The sequence below is a fragment of the Alternaria hordeiaustralica genome, assembly GCF_023758085.1.
Source record: "Alternaria hordeiaustralica strain BMP 2776 chromosome Unknown scaffold_1, whole genome shotgun sequence".
NCBI lineage: Eukaryota > Fungi > Ascomycota > Dothideomycetes > Pleosporales > Pleosporaceae > Alternaria > Alternaria hordeiaustralica.
Genome location: NW_026056773.1, coordinates 1,180,551 through 1,196,806, shown reverse-complemented (window position 1 = coordinate 1,196,806; position 16,256 = coordinate 1,180,551). Strand labels below are relative to the sequence as shown.

The window sequence follows — 16,256 nt, the reverse complement described above, 5'->3', positions numbered from 1 at the left end:
GAGTATCTTAGCTTTTCTCCACTGTTCCTTACTTCACAGGACTCTGTTCGAAGTCGACAAAATGACTCAGCTCGCTTTACTTCATCTATGGCTTCTGCTCGTACCAGCACTTGCTGGTATGACCAAGACCGGCACACTCTGCACCGTCACTCCGTCCGGCACCAAGGATGACAGCCCTTCCATCATGGACGCCTTCAAGCAATGTGGCCAGAACGGTCAGATTGAGATAACGACAGGTGACTACACCATCGCCAAAGTTATGGACGTCCTGGACCTTAAGAACTGTGACATCTCCATCCGCGGCAAACTGACTTGGAGCGACGACATCCAGTACTGGGTACGCAACAGCGTCAGTGTGACATATTCTCAACGAAGTACAGCATTCCGTCTTGGCGGTGAGAACTTCACTCTGCAAGGTCACGGTGAAGCACTCTTCTTTGGCAATGGGCAGAAGTGGTACGACGTGAACCGTGATGGGAGCAACATGGCCGGTAGGCCCATCAGTCTGACACTCTGGCATGCGAAGAACGTATGGATTGATGGAATTACTTGGAGGCAGTCCCAGTTCTGGTATGTCTCTCCAACGACATGAGGAACCATACTTACCGGTTGTGAGCCCATTGCTAACCGCACAACAGGCATACATTCGTCGCCTACTCGCAGAACATCACGATGACAAACCTTGACATGAACGCCACTTCATCCTCCCAGTGGGGTACCGTCAATACTGATGGCTTCGATAGCTGGAACTCCCAAGATATTGTTCTCAAAAACTGGGTGGTGACGTGTGGCGATGTAAGTCCTCATCGATCTCGTGTCTGTGCTATACCTAATCTATTCGAAGGACTGCATATCGGTTAAAGGCAACAGCAAGAACATCCATGTTAAGAATGCCACCTGCTACGAGTCTGGCGCCATGGTGATTGGCTCAATGGGCAATCCCACGAACGTTCCCGAGACTGTAGACAACGTACTCTTCGAAGACATTACTGCCATTCATAGTTCCAACGCGGCCTGGATCAAGACATACCCTGGCCAAGGCCATGTGAAGAACGTCACCTTCCGCAACATCAAGTTTCAGGACGTCAATCAGCCTATATACGTCTCCCCGTGCATCTACAGCTACCAGAATTGCGATTCAAGCCGCTTGAAGATTAGCGACATTACCTGGGAAAACATCACTGGTACCTCGAGATACAACGTGGCCGCGGGTATCTACTGCAGTCGTGGCGCACCTTGCTTGGGCTTGAAGTTCAAAAATATCGATATCAGGCCGAAAAATGGTGGTACGGCGAAGATACTTTGTTCCAATATGAACAGCGACAGTGGATTAGCATGCACTGGTACCTGCCCGGCAGGATGGAAACAGCAGCTAAGCGGCAATGCTTAAACTTTGGGTGTTAGTTCTATGTGCAGGTCGCATGCGCCTAGGCACTAACACCTCCGTACAAAGCGTCCAGTTTCTGCTCATACAAATCCAGCAAAGCCTTTTTCTGCACTGTTCCCTTCGCCGTCTTTGGGAACGGCTCTTTCACAGCCAGTATCATATCCATTCCCACCCGCGCATAAACCGGCGAGCTCTTGTTCACTTCCTCCACCGTATCCCAAATCTCATGCACATCCTTCCCATCTTCCATCCTAACAATCAACGAGGCTTTAGGCCTTCTCGTCCCTACCATCGCTACCTCCGCAACTGAAGCATGACTTGCAACCCTCTGTTCTGCCGCCGTAGGGAAGAACTTCTCGTTCGTCAGAAAAACGAGAAGATCATCAGCCCGGCCGTAGTGTTTCCATCGCTCTGAATCTTCGTGATGCTTTGTAAATAGATCGCCCAGTCGCCTTTCCTTTGCGTCTGGGAAGATGGAGAAGATGGGTTGTACATAGCCGCCGTGCTCGTTCCCGTCGTTGCGGTGCATGACAGCTTCATATAGAGTGACACCGTCCGTGGAAGCAGAAACAGGGTCGAAGCGGATATTGAGAGCGGGGTGAAGTGTTGTGTACTCCCAGTACGCAGATTGCACTGAGTTTGCATCTTTGCGACGAATACTGGGCCAGACGCCGAGTTCGGTCGATGCCATAACATTCAACACAGACACCTGCGCTGCGACGAACTCACTCGCATGACTACTCACACTGCCGCCACCCCAGCCGATTTGTTGCGTTCTCTGGCTGAGTCTCTGTAGGACTTCTGGGCTCTTGCTTAGATACTCGACACAGGGTGGCACGAGTGTCAGGCAATCGACACCGACGCCTCCATCCCTTGCGGCGATGATGTCCAAAGCAGCTAGTGCGCTGTCCACACCCGCAGCTGGTGTCATCCATGTCGGCGGGTAAATTGGTGTTACACCAAGCTGCAGTGGAAAGAGGATCATACCGATCATACCGCTGGCGTGGAAAGGTGGGAAGAGAAACATTGCTCGCATACCTCGGCCGTTCCCTGATCCGTAGAGAAGCTCTTGCTCTAGTTCGTAACCTGGTGGTGCGGTGAGATACATGGTTTGGGCTACACTGTTCGTCCACTCGTGTGTCCAGAGAATGGGCTTGGGAAAGCCCGTCGTGCCGGATGTATCTGCGGTCGGTTAGAGGTAGTAGAGATAGGCGAGAGCGAGAGTACGTACGGAGACAAACGAAAGGTTCGCGGGAATTTTGCTGATAGGTCTTGTTGTACGGATACGGCTCCGCTTTTGAGGTGAGCAGTTGCTCTACACTCGGTATCTGGAGGGTCTTCATATCCTTCATTGACAGAACGTCTTTGACAACTGGTATCGGAATCTCAGACTTTAGCATGGCCTTTGCGTCCACACTCTCAATCAATTTGACCAGTGCTTCAGCTCCGTATCTTGGCGATGGAAAGAGCATCTATCTTCGTCCTTAGCCATTTGAACCACCATCAAGACGCTCATGTCGGAGGACGACTTACCTTGTATCCCGCAATCACACTTCCCAGACATAATATCGCATATCGTATGTCGTTCGGTCCCATGTACACCAAAGTTCGTGTTCCGTCCTTTTCCTCTTCTTGCAGCTTCCCGATGTTCTCTTCGAGCCACCACGCGAAGGCAGAGACGGCATTTGCTACTTCAGCAAACGTAATTTGACGATAGCCATCCTCGATCTTGTGCGGATTTACCGGAAACTCTGCGTACGTCGCGGAAGGATATTGAGCTGCAAGTTTGAACAGTGTGTTTGGAAGAAGTTCGTTAGTGGCCTGTGGCCAGGGAGCGGGGCGTGTTGTATCCATCATGTGTCGTGATAGGTACAAGCAAGGCGAAAGAATAGGTGTTTATGATCGAGCTGTTCAGTCATTAAATCACAAGCTGCGGAGTATCTCACCTCCCCACCTTACCTAGGTAGCCCGTCTTTTACCTTACATCGGTGTATCCCATCATCGTGCGCCCGAGACTAGTCGAAATACGAGATCCTGACCGGTTGCCACATGTACTCTACGCCCCATTGAAGCTTTCCTAGCGTATTTCATGCGACTACGGCTTCACAGTTTGGGTTAGAAGCCAAATTAGTGTAGTCAAGGCAGCCAGCGATCACAGGCTGCAAGCTGCCGAGGTTGCTACAAAGTAGTGTGGAGCTTAGCAGGCCAACGTTGGGCCCACGTAAGCGAGGCCCGTCTTCGAGATCGACCATCCGAGCTAGACGCCTGAGCGCTGCAAGTCCAACTGAACATCAGTGTTGGAATTCTGGGCGCCCTGGAATTCTGGGCGTCAGCGCTTTCGCGGAATTGGTGTGCTGAGGGTCTTGATAGAACGCGTACCATTCCTTTTCCACAGCAAGTGTCCCATCAGGAATGTGGCATCAGGAATGTGGGTTTCAAGAACGTGGTTCCAAAAATGTAGTTTCGGGAATGTGTCGTCAAGATGCCAGAAGAGAAATGGAGGAATACATGTAGCTGTGGGTATCGAACTACGACTGCTTCAACAACGCTCAATACTCGCTGATGATGAGTGTACAGGCACAAAAGACGACATCTCCAACAACAAACGCCAGCCGATGCAAATATGATAATCGTCCGCGCACATTGATTGTGGGGTCGACCTCAAGCTGAAGATAAGTGCGCCCAGCGCGCATCCGAATCTACCTCACCCTCCTCACTACAATGCTGTCAGCGCACATCCTCCACGCTCTTAGACTCTCGACATTTCTACCCTCCACGTACCTGCCATAATATAAAGCGGACCAATGAAGTCTCGCAAACCTACCAATCATAGACCCACCCAGAATTTGCAGTCATGAACTCTTCACATGCCTCCTTGAGGGCAATGTTTGGTCTCAGCTCGTTGATGGTAAGAGTCTCTCTCGTCAGCGGGTCCGTTGGACTGCGTTTGAGGTGCTCAATCAGCGTAGCGCGCTCGTACGATCTTCCATTCTTAGTTACGACCGGGTCGTGCATAATCTCAAACGTTATGCCATCGACGAGGTAATCCGGGACCTCACGTTTCTGCTGATGCTCCGGGTCAGAAATCGCGAAAGCGGTTCTGAGGTCGTCGCGCTTCTTCTCGAACTCCGTCTTTCGCTCTGCTTTCTCTTCCTGTCCGTCTGAACGACTGGTTTCCCCTGTCTCCATACGTGCTTCTATCTCATCCATGTCCTTCTTGAACTCTGTTTCCAGCATCATTTCAAGGTCGGAGAGCAGATCGCCACGCCGCCGTATCCTTTCTCGCTCGCGGATGTCCCATTTGGCTTTCTTGCATTTCAAAACGAGAGCGGATATCGTGGCTGCGTTGGAGGTTTGTTGCGCGGAGGTGGTGCATAGTTCGTAGGCCATGAGGGCCGAAGATAGGGCTTCGTTGGGATGATTAATCGCGAGTTGAGCTTGCGCTATGCTATTATCAGCCTGGAATTTGACATGCAGAGCTCGCGCAATGGTGGTAAGGCAACTGTCACGATTGACGCCCCTCTGTAGGAAACGGGAGCATACCCAAGTAAAAGAATGCCTTCATATTGTCCTTCAGGAGCTCGATACTCCGTATACAATCATCTATGACTCCTTCCCACTTCTCCAACTTTAGCCTCGCATTTGCGCGGTTCGTGAACAGCAGAGGGTTGGCGGAGTTCTTCTGAATCGCCTGCGAGTACAGCCCCTCGGCTCCTTCGTAGTCGCCATTCTTAAAGCACTTGTTGCCCGAGTTCTTCAGCTGCTCGGCGGCATATTCGTTGCCTGGCGGAGGCATAACGGGGTAAGTGAGCGAGCGACGGAGGGGGTAAGGCTGAAGGTTAATCGACGGGAGTGAGGGCGGAGTTAAGCTTCAATGATTGGTAGGGCCGCGGGGGTGGGGCGCTTTTTGTTGCGCCTCGCGATGGAACCTTCGAGACGATGGATACGATGCTGAGGTGAGCAGTCCGGAGTCTTCGGATGCGATCTATGCTGTACCTGCAGAAAAGATCTCGGCAGTCATCGTAGGGGCAGCAAGCATCGAGCACGATAGCATGGTGCAGGCGCGTTGTAGGCGCCACGTTTGAGTCGCGTGCACAGCCACGCTACGATCATGCAAGCGGGACCCTAGAACAGTTGTCGCGTGCTATGGTCAGTGACAAGACAGCCGAAGCCAGGCAAACGCAACCACAGAATTGTAATGCTATTCGTACATAATCAACATGCATCAATGTATCATATTGAACCTCTCTGTAAGAATATGTCCTGAGTACACAGGCCAAAACAAATCAGGACGCTAGTCCACCTAGTGGGGCACCGCTTCAGTTTCTCCTGTCGAGTTCACGAAACCCACTCCTTGTGTCTTCCCTCCAGCCTCGCCCTTCGAATCTCTCCTGTCCTCCTTGTATAGATTGGGGTAGCTTCTCTGCCGCCGAACCTCACCCCCCTCGTCCGAGTCGTCAATCCTGTGCCGACTGGGCGGCGCACTTCTCTTCCTGAATCTCTTTACATCATCTTCGCTCTCGGCACATGCATCATCGGCTTCCAAGATGGGGCTCCTAGTCCTTCCCCTGCTGCCACTCCTGTTGCGTGCTCGTCCTCTGAATGTATGATCAGGCTCGGCATCACTACGCCGCCTGGTCTTCTTCTGGTCGGATGTGGGCGGAGAGACGGAAGACGTCGGAGACGAAGGGCGATGATGTTTGCGGTGATGCTCTCGATATCGGGAACCGCTGTTGCGATCGTGGCCGCGAGATGGTGAGGATGCGCGGCGTGGAGAATGCTGTGACGACTGCCTACGTCGCTTGAGCCGGCCACGCTCTTCTGCGTCTGCTTCTGGTTCGATGATGGTTGGAATCTCTGTCGCGGTTGCCTGTACGATGACCGAAGTAGCCGGTGGGTCCGGCATTGTGTTTGCAGACATTGAAGATGTTGCCCGGGTGAGGTTTGGTCAAGTTCAGCTCAGCTGTAGAGTGTGAAAGAAATGCCAGATGCTAGCAGGTCTAGGCATATCAGACCCGCAAAGTAAGAGGGGTGCATTAGTTCATGCCTGACGCAGACGGGCCGTTTGGATGAATGATGGCCTGGGCCGCATGTGAGCAGTCGTCCCAAGCGTCAGATGTGAAGCGTAGGGTAGGTGCGACGTCATACGCCCAAGCGCCATCACGCGCTAGCCTAGGGGTGGAACGATGCTTTGTGAGTGCCATCGTCGTCGCTTCCACGACCAACACCACAAGAACTACACATAGGTTGCAGGCGCATACTCATCTGATACCAACCACATGATCCCTTTGTTGCAGCCATCTCACATGTTCATATCGGCGGACGGATAACCTCCATGCTCCTTGCAATAGTCCATCAGTCTGTCCACAGTCAACAGCGCCCATTCAACACCATATCTAGGCGGTTACCAATAGCTGACCAACTGAGGTTATCTGACGACGATAGTCACAAATTTAGAGCAATGAAAATATACGGGTTCATGGCTCGGTGATCCGCACCTCGAAAGCAAAGATCACCATATAAACAGGCAGTCGACTTGAGAAAACTGGAACACAGTGTAATAAAGGCTAGTATTGCCACATATAAAACCCTCGCTATGCGGGATATGGAACCCTTTTTGTTAAGATCGAAAGCACAACCTGGGTGGAAGATAAAAGAACACCCCCATAAACACCTGACCAGCGCCCAACGCTTCTAAAATGCGAATGCACAACTCCACTGCTTTTCCGTCTACGCATCATGCTGCTGCTGCAACCCATGATGTTCCTTCTCCTCGCTCTCACTCTCCCTCGCAACAGCAAAGCTCTTGCGGACCGCCATATCCGCCTTTGTCTTTGTCATCAGCGCATCGCGGATATCCTGCTTGCTCCTTCCGGCCCAGGACTCGAAGTTCTTCTGGCTGAGTGGCCAGATGGGCATGTTGCCTGGGCGGCGCATGAATTCTGCGGCGGCGGGAGGTGGTTGCGCAGTGATGGTGTCGATGTCCATTTCGAGTTCTTCGCAGTAGGCTTCAAGGGGAAGATCGTTGACGTCGTGACCGAAGGGGTTCTCGATTTCGCGACCGATGGCTGAGAGACCGATGCTAGAGGTTGTCAGCGTTGATTATAGGAAGTGGATTGAGTGAAACTTACATAATGTAGGCGGCGAAGATGCAACCGGGGATGGTGATCCAGCGGAGGTCATCCCACAGTTGGAAAGGCAACATCATGACGTAGACCCAAGTGATTTGCGAGATAGCGATGGAGTAGGCGATAGGCAAAGGAGTCTGGAGAACACGATCCATACCAGTGAGGGCCTCGTTGAGCTGAACAACACCGGTAATGGCTTGGTTCTGGTAGAGACCGACCTTGAGCGTTTCATTGTCGATGATGCTGTGGACGTAGCAGGAAAGATGGTTCAGGATTTCGAGAGACAGGTTGCCGAGAGGCTTCTTGGAGCGCTTGATCCTCTTGCGGGGGTTCGACTCGGCGAATGTGACACCGAGGTATTCACCAACAGCCTTGATCTTCTTCTTGTCTCCTGGCTTGGGGATGTCGAGCTCAGCAGCGCGGGCGAAAGTATCCAGGTACTCAATGCGGTCGCGAAGATCGGGGTAGTCGATACCAGGCTCAAACCGGAGCCTGTGCTTGACAGAGCAGGCAAATGCGTTGAGAAGGTTGAGCGCAGAGAGCTTGTTGAGAAGATCCTCCTTTCCGAGGTCGCCTTCGCGTTCGGAAGTGTGGTACCAAATGGTCCTTGCCAAGTTTTGGCTAACAAAGATCAACTGACTCCAGTACTTTCGGCCCTCGGTGTAACGCTCGTATGCGGTGCTTGTTCGGAAAGAAATGGCAAGACCAACGACGAAACCAAGAACGGTCAGAAGAAGAGTGCTGACTTTGAGCTCAAATATGAATTCAGAGACGCATGTGATGAGAGTCGACCAGAGAGTTACTACTGTGAGTGGTAAAATCATCTTTGGAAAGACCGAGCCGTGCATTCGCATGAAGTATGGCCATTTGCTGTGCTTGGACATGTCACGAGGACCGATCTGTTGATTGTTAGTAAGATGCAAGGCTATCATATTGAAGAGAAACCTACAAAGTAATCTTCAGCATCTAAGCTGCCGTTGGTTACCCTTCTTGAAGGAACCTGGTACGTAACAGTACGGTGTCGCCATGACCGCGGTGATATGGGTCCCTCAAACTCCTCTGCTGGCTTGTTCGTACCACTCGATGAAGGTGGTGGTATCTCAATATTATCCGGGCGAAGCGTCTTCGTAGTCGAAGCATTAGACGCCGCCATCTTGTCCGTAAGTATCGGAATCAGCGTAGCAACCGTCCAGCAGTTGAAGTGGTGTTAAGCAGTAATGCTATTCAAAGGACAGGATATGGTCAATGCGAGTGAGCGAGTGATGTAGATGGAGAGCTGGTGTAGCTTTTGTAAAGACTGAAAGCAAGAAATGCTAAAGACGATGAGGAAAGAGTGTGACAAAAGCAAGAGGTAGGTGAGGTAATGTGAGTAATGAAGGCAAGCGAAGACAAACCACTCCCGCCAGGAGTAAAGATCTCCCACCCAATGTTTAAATATAAAACACGCGTATCTGCACCTTCGCACAAAAAAATCCTCGCAAACCCATGGCGCCCACGGGGATTCGCTCCCGCACCTTTGGCAGCGCCATCATGGTCTAACATGCGATCCGCGACACACGTTGGCATGCAGGGGCCGTCTGGCACATTGTGCCCCTGAGCCAGATGGGCGACGGTCTGGCCAATCCGAGTGTGGGGTGCAGTGGAGTCTCTTCGTAAAGTTGAGGATGGCGACGAATGACGGCAGGGGCGCAGCTTGAAGCAGCAAGGGGCGACACGCGGAGCCCTGTTTCACGAAACGTATCTCGCCGTGCCAAGCACGCCACTGGGCGTATTGAACGTGGTGTAGTCAGCGATGGTCTGCCTTACTTGGGTACCTATCGTCCGACTGTAGTCGCGCGTGTGCGGGGCGCTATCGATAGCGATCTCCATAGGCTATTGCTGGCGTAAAGGTTCTTGCATAAAGAGGGCATGCTGGTGCGGGCTCTTCGTGTTCGATCGACAAGACCTTTGTGTCAGGAAATGTTCACGTCGAAGCCCGGCTGGCAGGTCTAGACTAGGGCGTGCCGAACCGAGGCTAAGATTACCCCTGACAGCATCGCACCAATGGGCGTGCTCGCGAACGATTCAACGTGAAAAAGCCTCGTCAGCAATTTCTAGAGCATCGGGAACACTGCTCGGGCGTGCAATTTGGCACATTGGCATGCGACGAGGCCATGGCAAGCTAGCCATTACGCCGCACCCGTAGCGACGCGGAACCGCGAGCATAGCTTGCTTTTTGCCTCTTAGAGACCCATGCGCTGATGAACCCGCCCAAAGCATGTGTCAGGTATGTCAGGTACGATGTATGTGCATTTACACAAATCCACAGAACGGGTTTTGCTTCATGGATTGTACTTCTAGACACATCGAAAGCGCACAGAGCCTTCACCCAGTCGCTTCATCTCCGGCCGCTCGTTCTCACCGCTTCGAGTCACTTTGACCAGGAAAGGAAGGAAAGCCCTTGACTATTTCGATGGCTGGCTACCTCCTCGCAATCCGCCTCATTTCCGCTCTCCCTCTTTCCAACTCGATGGCCAATTCTCTTGTCTTGAACGTCTTTCCATCAACGCAGATGTGCACTTTGTTGATTTTCTCTAGCAGTATGCGATAGTATCGTGCCTGGTAATCCACCGTGTTGAAGTCATTTGCAGCCCAGAGTTTGGCCCAGATATTGACCAACTGGTCGCGTATTACGTCTGTCCAATTCTTAGGGAATTCTTGTATCAATGTCGTCGACAGTGATCTTGATCTGTACATGAGAGGTGTACCATGTGGAGTCCCTTGAGGTAGCACGTTGAGGACGACCTCGTCAATAGAAGCGATCTTTCGATTTCTAGAGATGGGGTCCGGGCCGTGCTCGAATATGTGCCTGAGCGCTGCACACACTTCCCAAGCTGTGCGGTTGTAAGGAGCAAGCTCAGCTGTTACATTCGGCTCAGATATTCTGATGTCCACCCACAGCCGCTCGATGGTCGTCGTGTATGCCTTGGATACGGGTACTCTGCTACCCAGGCCTGTAAGGTGACTTGTGATGGGAGCAAGAAGGAATGATGCCCAGCTCGACAAGACATTAGTAAATGACGCGTTCCCGTCGTCTTGCTCCCTCCGAAGATCGTTTCTTTTTGTTGTGACGAGCGGCGCAGAAAGCCATGTAAAATGATATGTGCCGGAAACTTCAAAACAATCCATGCATGCAGCGAGCAGCCCTTTCCGCTTCGTTCTCTGAATAATTTGCATCATCTCCTCATTCACTTGGCGGTTGCACGCCAGGAAGCTAGCACATGTAGGCGGTCTCCTCTGTGATGCGATTAGACAGCCAAGTGAGAAAGGCGATTCAGGCTCCTGTATGCGGCACCATCCGGTGTCTGATCTGGTATCCTCTAACGATGGACGCGGTCGGCATGATAGAAGCAGCTCTGTGTATATAGCATCGCGCAATTCGCGGGGCAAGTCTAAGAGCTGTACCATCATGAACCAAGGCTTGCAGTTACTACCACAAAGTCTCAAAGATTATGAAGCTGCTGGAGATGTAGAGAAGGTGATGCGACATTATCTCCAATGAGATGAAGCCTCGCTTTGTCACCCCAGGCCAAAAATTGAACCGAATCCGAAGTCTGGGGTAATACCAGGGTTGTGTGATCGTTTCCTTTCTTCTGGGACGGCGAGTCTGATGGCGTGCCTGAGGCTGTTTCAGAAGTGCAGGTACACCTTGCGATAGCACGAGAGACTATGTCTGAGGCGCGTTTTGGATGAGCGCAAGGAAGTCGTAGGATCGGCAGCTGTAATGCAAGAAATTGATGGGACTTGAATGATTGGATAGACTAATGGTTGTGATGCTCAAGTACCAATTGATAGGATGGCTGGCGTGCGCTGAGCTATGTAGGCACGGGGCTCCGGATCTTCCATAGATACGTGGCGTCATGCTTGGCACAAATCGTCGGATTACCGTCGGACCGTACAGTAGAGTTCGATGTCAGCAACATGCCGACACATCGACTTGTCGACTTGAGTCAGTCGAGTAAGCACACGCCGGGTTAATTCGGAGCCGCACCAAGTCACAGAGATCACAGGCGCACCAATCGATGTACATGTTCATTGAACGACAAAGAGATCTTTTTATTCCGCAAGAACTCCCGCTAGCAACGCATGTGCTATGTTAATCTAATGTAATTGGACGAATATCACGTTAACACTGCCTTGTATTGAGGCAATGACAGAGGTGACTGGGTCAGAGAAAGTTGTGAAGTAAAACCGACATGTGTCTTTCAACATGGGGATCAAAGGTATCACGTTATCCTGCTATGGCATGCAGGACAGCGGTGACTAAAAGAGACGGGTATTTACGACTCTGCTGGAGCAGGGACAGAGTCTGTAGGCTGGGCCGTGGCAGGAGCCTCTGTTGCCAGAGCGCGGAAGCCATCGGTTGTGATGTTTACAGCACCAGCTTGTACAAGCTGTAGACATGTTAGCAACTAAACGGAAGCCATTCTTTAGAAGGACAGGACTTACAGCGCGGCTCAAATCATCAAGAAGATCCTCAGGATCCTCAATGCCAACGCACAATCGGATGATGTCTTCAGGCATGTTCCTTTCCTTTCTGGTCTTTTCGTCAATGCTGGCGTGACTCATGCGGCAAGGCATGCTGATGAGGGAGTTGACGCAGCCAAAGCTGACACTGATGCCCCAGAGCCTTGCGCTCTCTACAATGCGCTCACTAATGTTGACATCGCCAGTTTCGAAAGACAACACAGCGCCAGCGCCGCGTGCCATGCTCCAGTGCAAATCGTACTGTGGGTGCGACTTGAGACCAGGATAGCGGACCTTGAAGCCGTGAGACTCAAGGAATGTGGCAACACGCATGGCATTTGCCTGTTGCTTCTCCATGCGGACACCAAGGGTCTTGATCCCACGCAGCAGCAGCCAGGAATCGAACGGCGAGAGACCACATCCTGAGGCATTGATTGTGAAAAAGAGGCGATCTCCGAGCGCGGAGTCGTTGATGGCAATGACGCCTGCCATGAGATCGTGGTGACCGGACAAGTACTTTGTGCCAGACTCGTAGACGATATCGGAACCGAGATCGAGCGGGTTGAGCAACATGGGCGACATCATCGTATTGTCGACAGCGACCACGGCGGTAGGGTTCGCGGCGTGGGCGATGCTAGCAATGGCGGGAATATCGCAAATCTTTATCAGAGGGTTCGTGGGCGTCTCGAGGAGCACCATGGCCGTCTTGTTGCTCACTACTTCGCGTACTTTCTCTGGGTTTGTGGTGTCGACGTGGTGCACGATGATGCCGCCATGTGTCGAGAGGTACTTGAGCAGTCTGTTTGTTCCGCCGTACAGATCGTCGCCGGTCACGACTTCGTCGCCCGGTCGTAAGAGGCGGGTGATGACGTCGAGTGCGCCCATGCCGGACGAGACGACAAGCGCGCGGTTGGCGTTCATGATCTTGGCAAGGTGACGCTCGAGATGTGTTCGCGTAGGGTTGCCGGAGCGTGTGTAGTCGTACTCGCCGCCGCCACCGGTCGCGGACTCCTGCTTGAATGTCGCGGACTGCGCATGTTAGCCTTTTGGCCGCCACCTGCTACCCGAGCGAGATTCGAGTGTCGCATACCTGGTAGATGGGCACAGAGCTGGCATTGTACTGGTCGCTGCTCTCCGTGTAGACCAGCTCCGTCATGAGGGCATACTTGCGGCCATTACGGGGCGAGCTGGGCGCGGGCGATGGCGGGAGGTTGTGGCCGTCGAGGTCGAGCGGGACGGCTGCCTTGCCAGCGGCATTGGCCTTTTTGGAGCTCTCTCCAGCCATTGCGGTGGTTCTGCGTCCGCGTTACCGGCTTGATTGAAGCCGGGCGAGTGGCGGGGCTGCACGAGTTCCAGGTGTCGCGTTGAGGCGATGACGAAACCGTTCGATGTAGGGCAAAGCAAGACCAGAAGCGAAGCAGTCTAAATGTCAGAGGGCTTCAGGTTATGGGTGTGCGAGTGCAGAGGTCAAGAGTGTCACAACACGGCATCAAAGACATGTGCACGGCTGCGTTAGCCCGCCGTGTGGGGAGTCACCGCTGGAATTGCGCCATCGACAACAAATCGGCAGTTTTCCGTCGCTCCGAACATCGCCCGCACTATTTCGCCTCCGAACTACGGGCGTCGTGGGCCCTTACCCCGGATTCAGACAAAGAACCCACAACAGTACGCCTGTCGAAATTACCTGGATGCTTTTGACTATCTGATTATACGGGTATACCTAATGTGACAAAGCTGGCTTTACTACACAATTACCATCCTCCCCACCAAGCTCGCTGTGCGCCAAAACCTGTTCGCCGTACCAAATGCCTGACCGTCCCACAAGAGCTCAAAAACCGCGACAGCGTTGAATCCAACGACACAAAGAAATCCAGTCCAAAGCAGCCATAAGTGCGGAAAATAACTCGATCATCGGGGAGTAATTGCAGGGAACGCCTTCCTCACGTGAAGGTTCATCTTGAACTCAAAGATACCTTCCTCTGTGCCACAATACAGAGTCCGCCCATCCTGGCTCATGGCGAGTCCCGCCGTCCGTACGCCTAGTCTCGCATCATGTGTCGTTCGGCTTGAGCCTCGGAGACCTAGGCTGAACTCGTAGGATTCAAGAATAGGCTGGCCAGCACGGGTGATGCGAAGACGTTCACGTGCCTGCGTCAGTTGACGGATTCGACGAAGCTCGCTGCGAAGTTCAGGCGCAGTAGCATGGCTGTCGGCTCCAGGCGCATGTGCGTTAGTAGCGCGGGTTGTAGCGCGGTCCTGTTCAGCAGCCAGTGCATCTTGAACAGTGCGCCACGCTTCATCTGTCGAAGCAACTAGCTCGTTGGTCACGCGACGCGCGTGTGCCGGCACCGCGTTTGGCGAGCGGGTTAGGACAGAGTCAGTGATATTGGTGAGGGCAGCTGGGGCATTGACTGTGCCTTCGTTTATGGAGACGATGACGGAAGCCCGACGGTGAGGTGTTGTGCGCTCTTGGAGCCAGTTGCGTGAGTGAGTCTGCCCAGTCCTTTCTGCCATGAAGCGAGCCATCGCGTCGGCTACCTCTCGAGCTGTAGGCTCCCTGCATCTCATCAGTCTCACACTGCCGCAGTAGTTTATGGGTCACATACGGTACAGTGTTGAGTCGCTCAGAAGTTGTGTAGTTGATACTTCGGGGCGTTACTTCCTGCTCATCCCGAGCCTCTTCAGGCTGCCTATGCCTTGTCCGCAGAGCACTAAGCACTTGCCTTTCGCGCACGGTTAAGCCAAGTGGATCGTTGTCCGACTCTACTACACCCAGCCGTCGATGTAGCCTCTGTCGCTCAGTGTCAGTTTCGAGGTATTCATTCGCGACATTGGCGGTCGTCGTGTTGCCTTCCCCGTCTAACGCGCGTCGATATCTTCTGATCAGATCCGCTTCTCTGCGAAGCTCATGCATTTCAGGACTGAGGTTGAGGTCAAAATCAGCTATCTCAACTGTCTCGAGACCTTCCTCTTTCGGATCCAACGTGAGGGTTTGCTTAAGCTTGAGGCCAGCTCGCAAGTCGGCAATGCACACCCTGCCTTGGTCTTCGCTCCAGATGAGGAAGTCCCATGGTGCTGGCGAGAAATGCATCGTCCGCACTGCGCCAGGCCCAGTTCGACTGTCCGGCCTAGTAGAACTTATCAACTGTAGGATCGCGTCTTCACCGTATTCGACGAGTTTTAACAGTTCGATATCAAAGACTGTGATGTAGCCGCATTCTGATCCCACTGCACAGAGACGTCCTGAGGGGGACCAAGCTGTAGTAAAATAGCCGTCTGCATGGGAGTGAGCGGGCCTATAGAGGTTTACTCTGTGTAGCTCCGTCCACACGGGAGGCGTCGACTGCATCAGCCCCTCGCGTATCTTATTGCTAGGCTTCCGCGAGTCTGTACGTTCGAAGAAGAAACCAATGGGGGCGTCACCGACAGCCACGAGCATTTGGCCATCGGGGGAAATGGAAGCATGGTTCATTGCGAACTCCAGGTCGATGACTGCCAGCTCCAGATTCTGTGTAAGAGAGTATATGCGCACCGTCTTGTCGTTGTTGGTGAGGACTGCGACAACATCGTCCTGGCCGTTGCCTTCCGCTGGCAGCTTGTGTATGGATATGGAGTTGACGATATCGGTTCCAATCTTCTCGAGGCGTACGCGCGAAGCTGCACCTAGTATGGGCGGGCGAGGCAGGCGGTGCTGGAAGTCCAAGGGCAACGAGGCGTCAACGTCGGAGGGATCCGTTGGGGGGAAGCCGGTCACCTTGATGGCGGCGAAGTTGCCGTGTTCTTCTCCCCCCACGCAGACGTAGCCGTAGCCCGAAGCCGTGCAGCGCGCTTCCCAGGGCAGTGTAGTAACGTGGGCCTGTGTTCGTGTAGCCGCATTGAGGCAGTAGACGGCGGCGCCACTCGCATAGTAGACGAGATCTGGTTCGGGGCACGAGATGAAGTGGCGCAATTGATAGTGTCTGCACCCGTCAGCGTCGACCCATGGTATTGCAGTGTCTGGCTGGCGCTCACGCGATGGGGATCTTGGTCGGGTAGTACGCCTTGTGAGCCAAGACAAAGGTCTCGGTGTCTCTGCTCAGGAAGTCATCGACGGCCATAGTTTGCGGTCAGGCAGGAGAAGGCCGCATGTCTCTGCGATGCTGGGTGGAGCCGGTGAGGCTCAGCGGCAGCAGCAGGCACTCTACGTCACAGTTGTCTAAGCGCAGAAGGCTAGAGGGTTTGACAGGAGGGGCTGC

General features: G+C 53.1%; 6 protein-coding genes across 6 annotated transcripts; 1 reads left to right on the top strand and 5 right to left on the bottom strand.

Moving 5' to 3' along the window:
- Positions 1-61: 61 nt before the first annotated feature.
- Positions 62-1,390, top strand: J4E84_000370 (uncharacterized protein; the record flags this gene model as incomplete). The annotated part of the gene is made up of 3 exons (XM_049383011.1): positions 62-570; positions 639-795; positions 845-1,390. 3 exons carry the CDS (start codon positions 62-64, stop codon positions 1,388-1,390), a joined length of 1,212 nt encoding a protein of 403 aa, XP_049248529.1.
- A 37-nt stretch (positions 1,391-1,427) lies between these two features.
- J4E84_000369 (uncharacterized protein) lies at positions 1,428-3,241 on the bottom strand (the record flags this gene model as incomplete). Its single annotated transcript, XM_049383010.1, has 3 exons — positions 1,428-2,569; positions 2,619-2,859; positions 2,921-3,241. 3 exons carry the CDS (start codon positions 3,239-3,241, stop codon positions 1,428-1,430), a joined length of 1,704 nt encoding a protein of 567 aa, XP_049248528.1.
- A 966-nt stretch (positions 3,242-4,207) lies between these two features.
- Positions 4,208-5,183, bottom strand: J4E84_000368 (uncharacterized protein; the record flags this gene model as incomplete). The annotated part of the gene is made up of 2 exons (XM_049383009.1): positions 4,208-4,830; positions 4,931-5,183. 2 exons carry the CDS (start codon positions 5,181-5,183, stop codon positions 4,208-4,210), a joined length of 876 nt encoding a protein of 291 aa, XP_049248527.1.
- Positions 5,184-7,117: 1,934 nt separating this feature from the next.
- J4E84_000367 (uncharacterized protein) lies at positions 7,118-8,668 on the bottom strand (the record flags this gene model as incomplete). Its single annotated transcript, XM_049383008.1, has 3 exons — positions 7,118-7,469; positions 7,519-8,414; positions 8,465-8,668. 3 exons carry the CDS (start codon positions 8,666-8,668, stop codon positions 7,118-7,120), a joined length of 1,452 nt encoding a protein of 483 aa, XP_049248526.1.
- A 3,166-nt stretch (positions 8,669-11,834) lies between these two features.
- Positions 11,835-13,306, bottom strand: MET2 (homoserine O- acetyltransferase; the record flags this gene model as incomplete). Its single annotated transcript, XM_049383007.1, has 3 exons — positions 11,835-11,948; positions 12,004-13,050; positions 13,112-13,306. The coding sequence occupies 3 exons, from the start codon at positions 13,304-13,306 to the stop codon at positions 11,835-11,837; spliced, it is 1,356 nt and encodes a 451-aa protein (XP_049248525.1).
- Positions 13,307-13,929: 623 nt separating this feature from the next.
- Positions 13,930-16,118, bottom strand: J4E84_000365 (uncharacterized protein; the record flags this gene model as incomplete). The annotated part of the gene is made up of 3 exons (XM_049383006.1): positions 13,930-14,578; positions 14,628-15,980; positions 16,033-16,118. The coding sequence occupies 3 exons, from the start codon at positions 16,116-16,118 to the stop codon at positions 13,930-13,932; spliced, it is 2,088 nt and encodes a 695-aa protein (XP_049248524.1).
- Between the last annotated feature and the right edge of the window lie 138 nt (positions 16,119-16,256).